Raw genomic sequence first — 13,660 nt, 5'->3', positions numbered from 1 at the left:
GATAACCTGAAACTTCTTCTGAACTTCAGCTTTCGTTTTGTTTAGTAAGGGCTTAAAAATATGACTGTCCTTGCCTGAGATAGCAGGGGGTTGGCCTGGCACTGAAGGACGCCATCTGTTCAGCCTAGAGTGAAATGCATTGGGCCACTTTTAGGTCAGGCTTGCACAACAGTGAAACCAGATTAGGGTAGAACTCTAAAATTCGAGCAATCCACTGAACCATGTGTCACCTGATTGTTAGATTTGAATAGAGGATGCATCAGTTAAGACCACAGTGGAGCTAATGCATGGAACCTGTCACAGACTACCAGGGAGTCATGGCTAAGCTGGACCAGGAGTCACTGCAATCCTGGGCCTCTTCTAGCACAATGTTCAGTGATGATCGGGTTTTTGTGGAGGGCATGATATGCCAGTCATCTAACCAGTTCTCCACCAGCCGGTCGTCAAGCCCCAGTGCCCCCAGCAGCAGTCCAGCAGGCAGCAGCAGCAGCGAGGACACATGCAGTCTGCACAGCTGGAGCTCAGGAGTTACCTGCCTGCTGCACAGCTCCATCAAGAGACAGAGTCAGGAAGCTTTTCAAGCTCGACTCAGAGGGGAGAGAGAGTTTACTGTAGCTCCATCCAGTGGAACAGATCATCCACAGGCTGAGGAGGGAGAGGGCTGCTGCCACAAAGAACTACACCTTGGGAGGGGGTGTACACAAACTGTGAAATCAGAGGCAGTGCTGAAGGAGAGGATCAAAGCCAAGCGGAAGTTTTCACAGTTCCTGGATGAGGTAACGTCCAACGTGCTGAACCGAAACAGCCTGCAGGCATTTGGGAAACTAGTGCCTCCATCTGGAGTCATCCCCACATTCCCAAATCTGCCCGAAGACCGGAAGCAAGTGGTGAGCCCCAGGCTGCCCCAATCAATGGCCCAGGAGCAAAAGCCTTTAGCTGAGCAGAAGACCTCAGAAGATGAGACTTCCCTCGACTCATCACAGAAAATGTATCTGGAGACGGACATTGACTCTGTCCGGAGGGAAGATGGTCCCCAGAACCTGGAGATGAAAGTGGAGTCGCCACATCTGCTGGTGATCGATGATAAAACTTTGTTTCCGCCTCCTCCAGAGTTTTGTCAAGGTTATAAAATGAAGATTCCTGTTCTGGAGCTTCGTCACGACTTCCCGAGATGCCCCTACAGATCTGTCTCTCTGCCCAGGGGCATCAACATGGTGAGTGATGAAACTCATCCCAGTCTTTAATGAAGGGAAGGCCTCTGAACATGTCATTAGCAGAGGAAATTGTTTCTCATGAAGTTTAAAGTGATGTCTGAATTAATTAACACTTTTAATGATGCGAAGTGGCCGCTCTTCATTTTTATGGGGGTTCTCTGCTCTAATATAAAGCCTGGAATATTGTACAGCAAAATGCACAGAGCACATAAACACAACCTGCAACACAGCGAAAGGCAAATAAATTAAACAATAAATTAGTAAAACAAATAGATAAAAAATTATAATGGAGATAATTATCGTGCTGCTATTTTAAGTTTGCATAACTGAACATTGTTTCTTGTTTCTCCCAAATGTGGGAGATAAACAAGAACCTGTGTTTGTCCCTTTGAATTTCTTCCCATCTTGTGAGTTTTAAGCTTCAAACATAGGTGCAGATGATAGGATTTTGTGTGTCAGACTAACAAAAAGTACATTTTTGGGAAAGAAGAGCAGACTTCAAAGTCAGTGTGTCAAAGAAGAATTATTCAAGTCTTGTCAGTAGTTCTCATTTTGATTTAGGTCTGTACTGTGACTAGGCTATTTTAACATGAATATTCTTGATCTAAAACATTGAATTGTAGCACTGCCTGTTTGACGATCCAAGTCTCAAAGTCTTTTGCAACCTTTCTTCAAGGTTTGTGGCTTCTCATAGCTTTCTCTTAACAATGTCTTTCTTCTGGCTACATTAACAGGAAGGTCAAATTTGTGGATTGCGTGACCAATGGCTGTCTAGTCTACTATTCCTCGGCGGTTTTCTCTGGATTTTATTCTGGAGTTTAAAAGTAAAGGCGTACAAATGGACATGACCCCTTTTAGAGTTATATTTGTGTCATAATTTTGAATATATGCATCTCTATATATTTTGCTTAATTATTAAATTATAGTTTTGGAGCGTAATTGGCTGCTTTGGCCAGAAGTTATTATTACACAGCAGCGTTTTTAGAAGGACATTCGTGAGTTTTACATTACACCACTTAAAAGATGCAAAAATAAGCTGTCATCAACACACAAATATATTTTCATATTTTATTTCGCTGCCCCACAAGCAAGCATTAGTCTTTGATTTGTTTTGCTTTGAGCTCTGTTTTCAACCTTCAACACATCGTTTAATTAATAGTTCTGTGCAGCTGCTAATAGGGCTTCTCTCTTCTGCTGTTTGGCACTTTGTACAGTTTGTTTTTTGAAGCTTTCATTATTGCCTTTCTTGCCAATAGCAGATTCTTGGCTAAAATGAATTGCGCTAGTAAGAGTGAGAGTAAAAAATATAATAATTTTAAAATCTTCATGGATCTGAAAGGACCTTACACTGTTCTTGTCAGGTTTTATGTACATTAACAATTGATACGTTTCCAAAAATTAATTCCTAGAATGACAAATGCATTTACCTACAGCATTATGATGCAGTACTCTCTCTGCACATAAAAGAGGTTATCTTTAATGTGCTGTATGTGCAGCTAAGCTTATTCTGTCACACCTAAACATTGTTTCATAAAAACTGGATCAAAAAGCAGCCGTCTTGCAGAAGCAAAGTGCTCTCTTTTGAACTGCTTACAAAGAGAAAGTGTCACTCAAGGTGTTGACTTGGTCTTTGCTTTAGTACGTCAGTTTCTTGAGTCAAGCATTGCGATATTGCAATTTTTTAAATATATCTAGTAGCTGCCAGAAAATACACTAAAATGGAATGTTATAAGAAAATCACAACGTAGTCAGACTTTTGTATACATGGATCTGTAAATCCAATAGAAGTGTTTCATATATTTGAATTATTAAAACTGCTTTGAAAGAGTTAAATCTAAATAACTTATGCAAAGCAGTCATTTAGAGTTTGCTTTGCACATGCTATCTAAAGGGTGTGTGAAGAAAAGCTACTTTAATATTTCTTTTAAAGTTGCACAACTGCACTGAACATTTGTCTCAGTTCTTGACAACATGCATCTAATTCTTGCAAATAAAATGAGGCACAGATGCATGTTTCTTCTTGCCATTTTTCAAAACTTGAAAGACAAGTGAATTTGCGCTCAAAATAATCAAGATCAGGACTTTTAGGTTTCTTATTTGATTAACAGTTTACATATTTACCATTTGTTTACTTCTAATTTGGTAGGAAAGAAAATTGATTATACTTCTAACGTTAAAACATAAAACAATCATTGCATTTAATCCTCGCTTACTGTTAAATTTGTTTGTAGTAAATTAATGAATTTCTGCATATGTTCTTATAACATCAGTTCTTTATATAAATAAAGGTCCTATCCAACAAGTATTGCGTTCTTTGGTCACACACTGGACATAAAATTTGCGAAAATCCCAACAAATTATCTATCTATCTATCTATCTATCTATCTATCTATCTATCTATCTATCTATCTATCTATCTATCTATCTATCTATCTATCTATCTATCTATCTATCTATCTATCTATCTATCTATCTATCTATCTATCTATCTATCTATCTATCTATCTATCTATCTATCTATCTATCTATCTATCTATCTATCTATCTATCTATCTATCTATCTATCTATCTATCTATCTATCTATCTATCTATCTATCTATCTATCTATCTATCTATCTATCTATATATATATATATATATATATATATATATATATATATATATATATATATAATTTTATTTTATTATTTTTATTTCAGAAAACCTGAAGATACAAATAATTTATTAAATCCCTGCGTGAGTACAAAAAAGTCAAGTTTCAGCTTAAAAGTGTTTAAAACCATCTATATGTCAGTGTTGTGTTTCCATCTCTCTGCAGAAACATAGATTTAGCTAAAATAATAGTAAACAGGTGTTGCCCTGCGACAGACTGGCGACCTGTCCAGGGTGACCCCGCCTCTCGCCCGGAACGTAGCTGGAGATCGGCACCAGCAACCCTCCCGACCCCATTAGGGACAAGGGTGAACAGAAAATGGATGGATGGATGGAATAGTAAACAGGTACAGTTAATGTTAGATATCAAGCGCCCCTGCAGCTCAGCTGGTCAACCAGGTGAGGCAGATAATGTGGACGTGAGTTTGAGAAAGAACTGCTCAGTGCTGGCCATTAAATCGTTCTATGGAGGAGCTCATTCGAACTCTCCACACAAACAGTCTGAACAGAAAAATACGCTCCTCCACCAACTCAGCCCACTCGCTCCTGTTTATTTTGTGACATCCATCATCTATTCTGCTGAAGATGTAACCTTGCTCAAGGGCTGTGGCAACCGGTGTTTCTTTAGTCTTTGAGCTGTTTACACAGCGACAGGCCTGAAGGCTCAATCAGCAGTTACTGCAATAAGTGAGTGTATTTGAAGTCTCAGTGTGACATTCACCCCAGTGGTAAATGATAATCCATTTGGCTTCAGCTTCCTTGCTTCAGAATGCAAATTGCTTCACTCACCGGTAAGCACAGAAGTGTGCCGTTCCACTCAGAAATCTCTCCCTGGACGAGGTAAAGCATCGCCCCGCCTGATGTGCAGCCCTGCCAATGTTTCCGCATTAACCCTAAACACACCTGACAGGATCGTCCGAATCGGCTCCGCTCCCATTTAATAATAAAGGAAGACGATCGCATTGCCTTAATTTATTGTCTGATTAAAATTCAGCCTTTGCCGTCACCTTAGCAACTGCTTTGGAAAAAAAGGTGGGTGGCGTGGGGGCTGTGAGGCAGGCTTGCGAGCCTGTTGGTGCTCATCTCAGTCTAGTGTGTGAGTATCTGTGTCGCTCCGAACTTTCATCTCCTCGCAGAAGTCCTTGTACTTGTGCAAACGTGCTAATGAAACGTTTTCCGCAGGCGTCTGACCTTCTGTTGTGCACTCACTCAGCGTTTCCGACGAGGTTTCTCGGTGAAGAACAAATAAGCTGTTTGCAACTGTTGCTTCTGTGAAGGTGAAACCCTCTCCTACTATTCCACTAGCAAATGTACTCTGACAATGAGAAAAGAGTGGAATAGAACTATCTATGGGCAAGTTCAGTTGCACCAGCAGCCAGTTGGGTTAATGGAAACATGGATAGTTATATTAGAGTAAAACGTATGAAATTGAAAAACTTGAAGCTGCACATGAAGGTTGCATTTACAACAGAAAGATAACGTGGCACAGTTTTTAAAAATAGCATACTCAAAACCAAAGTGGGGTAATTTAAAAAATGTGCAAGGCGCGTATATTTGTGCATAGAAAACAGCAACAGACTATTTACAAGGAATTTAAAAAAGACTGTGCAAATAACAGCAGGAATGTAAACACTTTGAGTTTTTTTTTCTAGTAGCAGTGATAATTGGAAAGTCTTAGAGCTGCTGTGAGAACAGATCTGCGACAACACTCCACTATCACCGGAGGAGCTCTCAAGTTCAACAACTTTATACATGAGGTGGTAGTCTGCACTGGGTTGAAAGGTCATCCCATGATGAAGCTGGCCTTCCTGCCTGATGATGAGCTTATCTAACCACTTCCTCTCAGCTTTTTTTTACTTCATTCCTGGGTGCTATACTGTGGGAGGCTCACTGAAAGCAATGGCTGCAACGGTGGGGAAGGTTTGAGGGAGTGGTGCAATACATAAAGCCCCCTTTAATATTAATTTTGCTAGAAAGATTAATGGTGATATTTTACAGCAAACTCTGTCCATTCTGGAATGCTTGGAAATAAGAAAAGAACAAAGAATTAAGGCCAGTACTGTTGGTGCAGATGGCATTATGCTGTGGAGCTGGTCATGAAATAAAATGTCAAATCTTTAAAAAAATGTTGCATGCACAGGTCAAAACTCAAAAGTAGTAAGTCTACTTTAACTCAAATCATGGATATTATTTTGCAAAGATCAGAAAGTTTTGGGGTGTGTTTTAGACATTTTTAAGTGCAATATAGTTGTTTTTTTTCAGGTGTATAAAAACTATTTATATTAAACAGTTTTTATTAAAAAAAAAATTATTTGGCTCTGGACTTCATATTCAGATCTTGTGCTCCAGCTTCACATCCGGCCACTGGTCCAGGTAGTATAGCTCTAAAAACTGTTACCCAGACATCTTTACATCACAGGTTGTAGAGAATATTCAACTTTTATTTAATATGTCCTCTATAGAAGAATCACCTGTAGGAAATTATAATAAAATGCATTTTCCCAACAGCCTGAAGCCGGAGATGTAAAATTCAACAGATTGAACCACCTGTTCCCCCCTGTCTCCCTTCTCTTTTTCTGTCTTTCTACACGTTCTCTTCTCCTCTCTGTCTGTCCCTGCTCCCACTCTGACAGGGATACTGAGTTACTGCCAGAAGTACACTGAGGGGGTGGTGGTGAGTGTTGTGGGGAGGGGGAGAGGGGTTGCCATGTATCTGCAGTCTGGCTGCAATGGAGGGTCCCACACTCTCCGCCCCATCCCTCCTTTCCTTCCTCTCATTTTCACACTCTTGGTTATGATATGATTGTTCGCCTCTCACCTCAAGTGTGCGCAGATGTAGACATCCGGGTGCAGTCTGATGAGTTGTTCTTTTTGTTTTTTGATTAGCAGGAGTGGAGGGGGAAGTGGTGAGGGATCATTTAAGAGAGGGAAAGAACAGCGTGGGATTTAAGGCTGGGGGCTGAAGGGGGTGGGGGGGTAGGCTCCATAAACAAAAACAGAGGAGGAAACTGAGGGAACGTGTCTGATGAATATGTACGTTTGGTTTGGTTTCTGCTTTGGGTGAGCGCGTGAGCTGCAGAGGTGCCCTACTTGGCAGCTCTTGGACCAGTTCTGATGGGTTTCCTCCACTAACATGCTGTCATTTCCTTTAGCTGCCTGACGAGGAGATGTACAACATAGACCCGATCAGGTAAGGTTCTACTCCCTCCATCACGCTTTCTCTCTCTCTCTCTCTCTCTCTCTCTCTCTCACTCTCTCTCTTGCCCTCCCTCTGTTCCGCTCATATCTTTTCAGCGCTCCATCATCACGCCCCCGCGTTCTCCCTGTCTTCTTCCTTTAAGCCTCTTCCCTCCCACTCTTCCTTTCTGTCTTTCCACTCCTGCACAGTCTCCCTCTCTCTCTCTTTCTCTCTGCCTCCTCTGCCTTTCCCTTCTGGCATATAGCTGCTGCTGTTGCTGGAGCGGCGTGGCGTGGCGTTGGCGGCAGCTGTGCATGTGTTGGGGTTTTCTCTGAGCTTTAAGGGGAGAGCTGGGTAAGCCAGTCCAGAGAGCACATAGAAGTAGAGGGGCGAGGGGCGGGGGGCTTCCTCCATCCCCGGCGAGACTCGGAGCCAGCAGGATTTTTATCTCCCTGTCTCCAGGATGAGGCTGTGCGTGAGCAGAAGGTACCGCTTTGCCTTTCGCAGCTTCGATTTGGGTTGCAAAGCTCTTTTGGTTTTCAAATGTCTTTATTTATGCGCTCATTTTCTGTGTTGCGTGGATGCACTTGATGCATTGTTGATCTAAATGCTGTATGTTTTGTGATAGTTTTTGATAATTAAAAGGGTTTTTTTTGGTTTTTAATAGATTCTCCTGGGAGTTCTCTTGCTGCTGTAATGTCTCCAATTGATCAGTCTCAAGGCGTGTTTTGCTTAGTCTTGCTTTAATTAGGGTTGTAAAAATGTCACTTATGTGTTTCTGCATGCTTTTGCAAACTCACCTGTTGGAATACACTGATTAATGACCCTGCATGATAAAAAAGGCAAAATATCTAAATGTATATCTGAATATAAATCTTTTTGAATCTCACTTTCATACTCAGTGACAGCTGATATGACAATTCAAAAAGACTCTGATGAACTTTTCATGACACTAAGTGTCATTTTTCAGATTAATTTGACATTAAAGGAAAAAATGACATGTTATCCAGGAGCCTTTAATCCTCATTTCTTTTCTCACTCACCTTTCTATTGGAGACAAGTTTTAATTAATACAATTACTAATGAACCATTATTAATCCGCCACAGATGGAAATAGATCCCGAGCTTTTCCATTCTTCTTCGATTACTGGTGGTGTTATTGCGATTTCAGGCAGATTATAATTTAAAAGCTGTTTAAGCAGCCAATGAGGGGCAATTAATCTTGACGGGAAAGGGAAGGGGAAAAGGGGGGTGGGGGAGCGGGCTCCTTAATGTGTGGCATCAATTGTCCTCACCTCTGTGTTACAGCTTTAATTGAATTATAGCAGCTCAACAGAGATAAGAGTCCTGCATCTTTCCACCTGTAGCCCAGGAAGAAGGTGAGTTAAGGTTAATAAGGAAGATGGACCTACCTCTGAGTCTGACCCCACCTTTTTATCCCACCTCGAACCCCCTGCACTCCCCACTCAGATGAACTAATCTCCAAGACGGCTTCCAGCCCAAATGATGAAACACTCTGAAATCTTTTCACAGTGCCTTGCTCTCTGCCTCTTTCATAATTCCTGTCCCTCCCTCGGCCCGGCTCCTGCGTTTGGAGCCCCGTGGCAGAGATAGAGATGTAAATTTTAAATGGCGACGCACTTGAACCTCGGAGCCTCGGCGCACAGGATTCTTTGACTGTTTAAACAGATTTAAAATTTGAAAGACTTTAAAATTCTGAGAAGATGAAAAAGGACATGAAGTATTTTCAAAGAGGCACATCTGGAAAGACTGTCAACTTGAGTGATTAGCGGACAGTTGAGAAAAGTAATGCTTTTGACAAAAAGCTGACTTTTGACTGATGAAATTTCTTTTCTTAAAAAAAAGTAACCTCTGGGGTTTTTTTTAATATAAATTTCTAATCTCCCTTTTCTCTTTTAAGCTTCATGTAAATGCTCTTTCAAATAAATCTCATTTTCGTGTTTAGTTTCAAAGCTTAGGCAAAGCATGTCCGTCAACTTAAAAAAAGAGGCACAAACCATTTTTTATACAGGATGTCCTTTTTTAATTTTTTATAGATAAAAATCTGAAAAGGGTGCATTCACCTCCCTGACTCTATAAAATGCCTTTTGCTAAACCTGTTCCTGCAAGTCTCTTGAGTGTGACTGCTCTCCCTGGTGTAGGTGATCAGGCCCTGGGAGTTTTGCAGGTGTACCATTTTTGGAAGTCTCCATCATCAGACTTCAGATGATGGAGTGAGCCCTGCTCACACAAGGATTGACAAATTGTTTTAGAACATTTTGACTGTTTAGGAAACAGTCAAAAGTCAAATTTTGACTGTTTTAAACTTTTCAATATTCAATGAATGACCTGCCTGGTGTGTTGCTTGGACTTGGGATTGCTGTCCAGGCCGTCTTCCAGGTGTTCACTCAGCTTGAGATCTGGTGACTGGAAAGGCCACAGCGAGGCGTTCATGTTATTTTCACACTCATTAAGTCTTTCCGTGTATCCCTCCTTTTGTGACATTGCTTTTCATTAAGTTTAAATTGTTTTCCCTCAAAAACGGTCCGGCGAAGGAGCTTTCACTTTCTTCACCTTCACTTTCCATTTTGCACAACGTCTGAGGAATCGGGTGTAGAAAATGTAAGGAAGTGCCCTTTCACACTTTTGGGCACACAACAGGAAATTGTTCTTGTCAGATGCATTCCCACTACAGGGAATACTGGCTCGGCTTCGGTGATGCAAAAGGCTGGCCTGAGTGTGTAGGAGGCATGAGGTGGTTCAAGAAGTCTGCTGCAGTCTCTCTCTCTCTTGTCTTTCCTGGTCATTATTTTTTGTCGTTATCTGCATGCGAAAGAGTCTTCACATATTAAAGTTAAACAATGCTGGATCTCACGTAAGTGTTCAGTCTAGCATCACTTCCAGTTTACACACTTGAACTAATGGCGTAAAGTGCTTGTTTTCTGCCCAACTGAGTGAAACATTTGAATTCACAGCGTTTCACACACGTTTGTACAAGAGAGCTGACAACATAAAGAGCGAATGTTCAAACCAGTCAAACCAAATGTTCTGACCAAATGTTCAAAGACGCTGGTTCAGCATACCCGCTGCTTAAATTGTGTCTTTTAGACTAAGGGACAGCTTTGTGACAAAATCTTTGGTGAGAGAAATGCAACACATTCCTCTGACATCTCTAAAAAATGAAAAAAATAAAAGTAAATAACACTTGGGTAAAAGAAAATACATTTTCTAACTTTTATATAGGAAGCGAATTCACAATGTGTCTCTAAAGCCAGATTTTTAGCATACTCTATTTCATTCTATCTAGGAAAAAACTCAAATGAAATCACTGAAACAGATCAAACTGTTTTCCTCAGGAAATGGCGTGAATAATATTATCTGTGATGTTTTGCTTCCATTCAGTGCATGTTTGAATCTTGAAATGACACTTTGCTGGCTAATGTCAAACTAGAGTAGCTGCAACAAATTAAACTATCAAACTATAATGCATTATCACCACAGGTTGGTAAATAGGCAGTTTTGGGGCCCCTTGACGTGCCATACATTCCTTAATGTCTACGTAATAAATTTAGTCAGTGCTAAAGTAACACAAAAGCTGCAGGTCCCACTGGATACTGCCGTCCACCACCCTAAAGCTCAATCCTTTAAATCTACTAGTAGTTAAAGCGCAGCGTCTTTACGACTCACAGAGCAAGCGCCAAGACTTGAGGGACATTTTTTGTTGAATTGAGCTGTAAATTAGGAAAAAAGCTATTGCAATTAAAGTGAAACTAAACCCCCTGTGAAAGCAAGACTCTATCCCCAGAAAATTTTTGGGTAGGCAGCGTCAAGAGACACAAGTTTGGGAATATAAGTGTCACTGTTGGCACTTTAGCAACTTTGCTGGTATATTCAGTGACTTTTCAGACCCCTTTAGAAACTATTTTCCTAAAAAGCACCTAGTGACATACGTAGTGACTTTTTTCTGGAGACTTTTGTAACGTACTAATGGCTCTGCAGTAACTGTCCTGAGGGAGCAGCAGGTCTTGTTCATCCTGCACCAAACCACCTTCAGTCAGAGCAGAGAGGAGACTCATTCTCTTCTGCGTCCATATTGTAAATGAATGCAATTAAATGTTTTTAATTTAATTGCGTAATAATTATGCACAGTAATAGTTCCCCAATTATTGTGTGCATATGGATATTCTCCTAAAAAAGCCAACCCTCCTTTTGACTTTCTTTAATATTCATGTTTGAGGTCTTTGAACGTTTTGGATTAATTGAGAGCGTTGTAGTTGGAGATTAATAAAAATAATCTTCAAAAATAAGACAGTGTTAAGCTGAAAATCAAGATTGTTTGGAACTGAAAGGAAAAATCCCAAACATGCAACACAGTGCAGTGAATTAACCCAGACTTTGGACAACTCATTGATCTGCATCTTGCTATTATTTATTTTTATTGGATATTTTAGCTTCATTCGCATTACCCTCTGGCTTGATATTGATGAAAATGCTTTTTTGTGAAATAGAGGACTTAACATTTGAAAGTGCCACTGAGGAGAGCCCGAACTGAAGAGAGTGAAACATAGTTGAGTCCTTCGGTTGTTGTGCTCAGTGTTTCTGTCAGATTTATGCTTTTTCTGCCCTGTGTGGTCTGAGCACTTCTCCTCTCCCTCCCATTTGGTTTGTGGGTCTCTCCCTCCTGAAGCCCTGACAGCTCCTCTGGGGGTCATTAACTATCATCCCAACCCCATTATCCCTCCTACCCTTTGTCCTGTTCAGCACCAGAAATAAGATGGCCCAGGACAGACCTATCCCTCATGGCGATAAAGATGCCTAAATAGTTTTGCTGTGACACTTTGGTAAACATCTATTATTAAATATTTAGATTCCGTAAATAGATAGTTATTTGTGTTTGAAGTGAAACTCTGAAACTGTTTAGAGTTTGAAGCCATTTAAGGCCCTTTTTATGCTATCCAAGAATGTTTGAATGGAAAGTAGATTTTAAAGCAAGTTAGGTGAAAATCTAAAAAGATCTCAAAAGAACGCGTCAAAGTCTGCAAAGCTAAAAACTTTCACATTGATTTGTGTTAAAAACATGGTTCCCCAAATGGGAAGCAAATTGACGTTAAAATAAAAGAAAATAATGTTTTTATTATCTGACTTTATCAGTTTTTATCAGTGGAAAATTCTTTAAAATATTACCACATACATTTATGCCCCAAATTATTAATACCCTTTACATGTACATGTTCAAAGCTGACTTTCAGTTTTGGCTAAATGTTTCTTCTGAGCAGAAGTAGTGTTAATCATTTGAGTGGCCCTGCTAGAGTCCAGACTTGAATATGGTGAAATATCTGTGGAGAAAGAAGAAAATGAAGAAGATAATGAGGATCTCTGTAAGACTTGACTTGACAAATATTTTGAAAATACCAATGAAAACATGCAAAGAAATTAGCTGCTGTAATGTCGATAAAGATTTTTCTTCCAATTAATTAGAAGGGCAAAATATCTGAATAAAAACAAATATTTTTTTTCCAAAACTGGATCCTTCTTTTTATATTAGATTTTCAGAGATGTCTGCTTGATTTCCTACAAACAAACTACTTGGCTGAAAGTAAATAATCTTAAATGTGAGTCAACCACGGGTATGAATAATTTCAGGGTTAACTGCAAAGATGTACCAACCTTTCACTTTGGTGCTTTAAAAGCTGGCTGCTTATCAAAGAAGAAATAAGCAAGAATTACCACTAGAATCACATTCAGTAGTATGAAAACATTGCTTTGCTTTGACTTTCTTTATGTGGCATGAGATTTATGTAGGTGGGGTGAGACAGAGGGAACCAGAAAATCAGCTGGAGTCTCACTTCAGAAGAGTCAGAGTTGGCTACTCTATTAATGGAGTGTAGTGTTAAATAGTATTTATATTTAATAGTGTTAGGTTAGCATACAATACAAGATGAAATTAGGACAAGTCAGCATTCAGTTCTTTATTGGGACAATGCACATGATCATATTTCTCTATTTGACTTCTTTTAACATCTTGCAGATTGCCTTCAGGGTAAACATGCTTGGATGACCAAACCTAGGGATGTTAACAGCTCAATAGCTGATTTCAGATTAGTTTGAGACTTTCTTAAATCAGCTGTTTTGATCTAGAACTGGTGTTAACCCTCAGTTCAACACTCAGGAGCACACCAGGCTAAATGTCTGAGTTATATACAGACATGAAGCGCTTGAATTTCAAAATATTTTTTTTTCAGTTTTTATTGTTTATTTGTACACCTTAAATTTCTCTCTATTTGTCAAATTTCTAATACATATCAATGTGCTCAAATATGTTAGGAAGTACACACTTTCATGGAGTACAATCTTGCAAAATGTTGAAGATGAAAAAGTTTTCTCTCCTTTTAAAAATATATGAAAGTGATTGTAATCTAAAGATCAAGAAAATTGTTTGCCTGTGACATTCTAAAATTGGATTTCATAAATTTATATATATATATATATATATATATATATATATATATATATATATATATATATATATATATATATATATATATATATATATATATATATATATATATATATATATATATTGTAAGTGCTACAGAAATGAAACATGGGAGAACA

General features: G+C 39.4%; 1 protein-coding gene across 1 annotated transcript in view; it reads left to right on the top strand.

Annotated features, from left to right (window-relative positions):
- Positions 1-317: 317 nt before the first annotated feature.
- si:dkey-174m14.3 (uncharacterized protein LOC563117 homolog) overlaps positions 318-13,660 on the top strand; it is a 35,828-nt gene continuing 22,485 nt past the window's right edge. The window contains exons 1-2 of the mRNA XM_044106865.1: positions 318-1,214; positions 7,020-7,057. Of these exons, the coding sequence (XP_043962800.1) occupies positions 318-1,214; positions 7,020-7,057 (935 nt within the window). The remainder of the gene's footprint in view (positions 1,215-7,019; positions 7,058-13,660) is intronic.

Source organism: Gambusia affinis, linkage group LG22 (genome assembly GCF_019740435.1).
Source record: "Gambusia affinis linkage group LG22, SWU_Gaff_1.0, whole genome shotgun sequence".
NCBI lineage: Eukaryota > Metazoa > Chordata > Actinopteri > Cyprinodontiformes > Poeciliidae > Gambusia > Gambusia affinis.
Note: the sequence above shows the minus strand (reverse complement) of the source record. Positions and strands in the feature narration are given on the sequence as shown.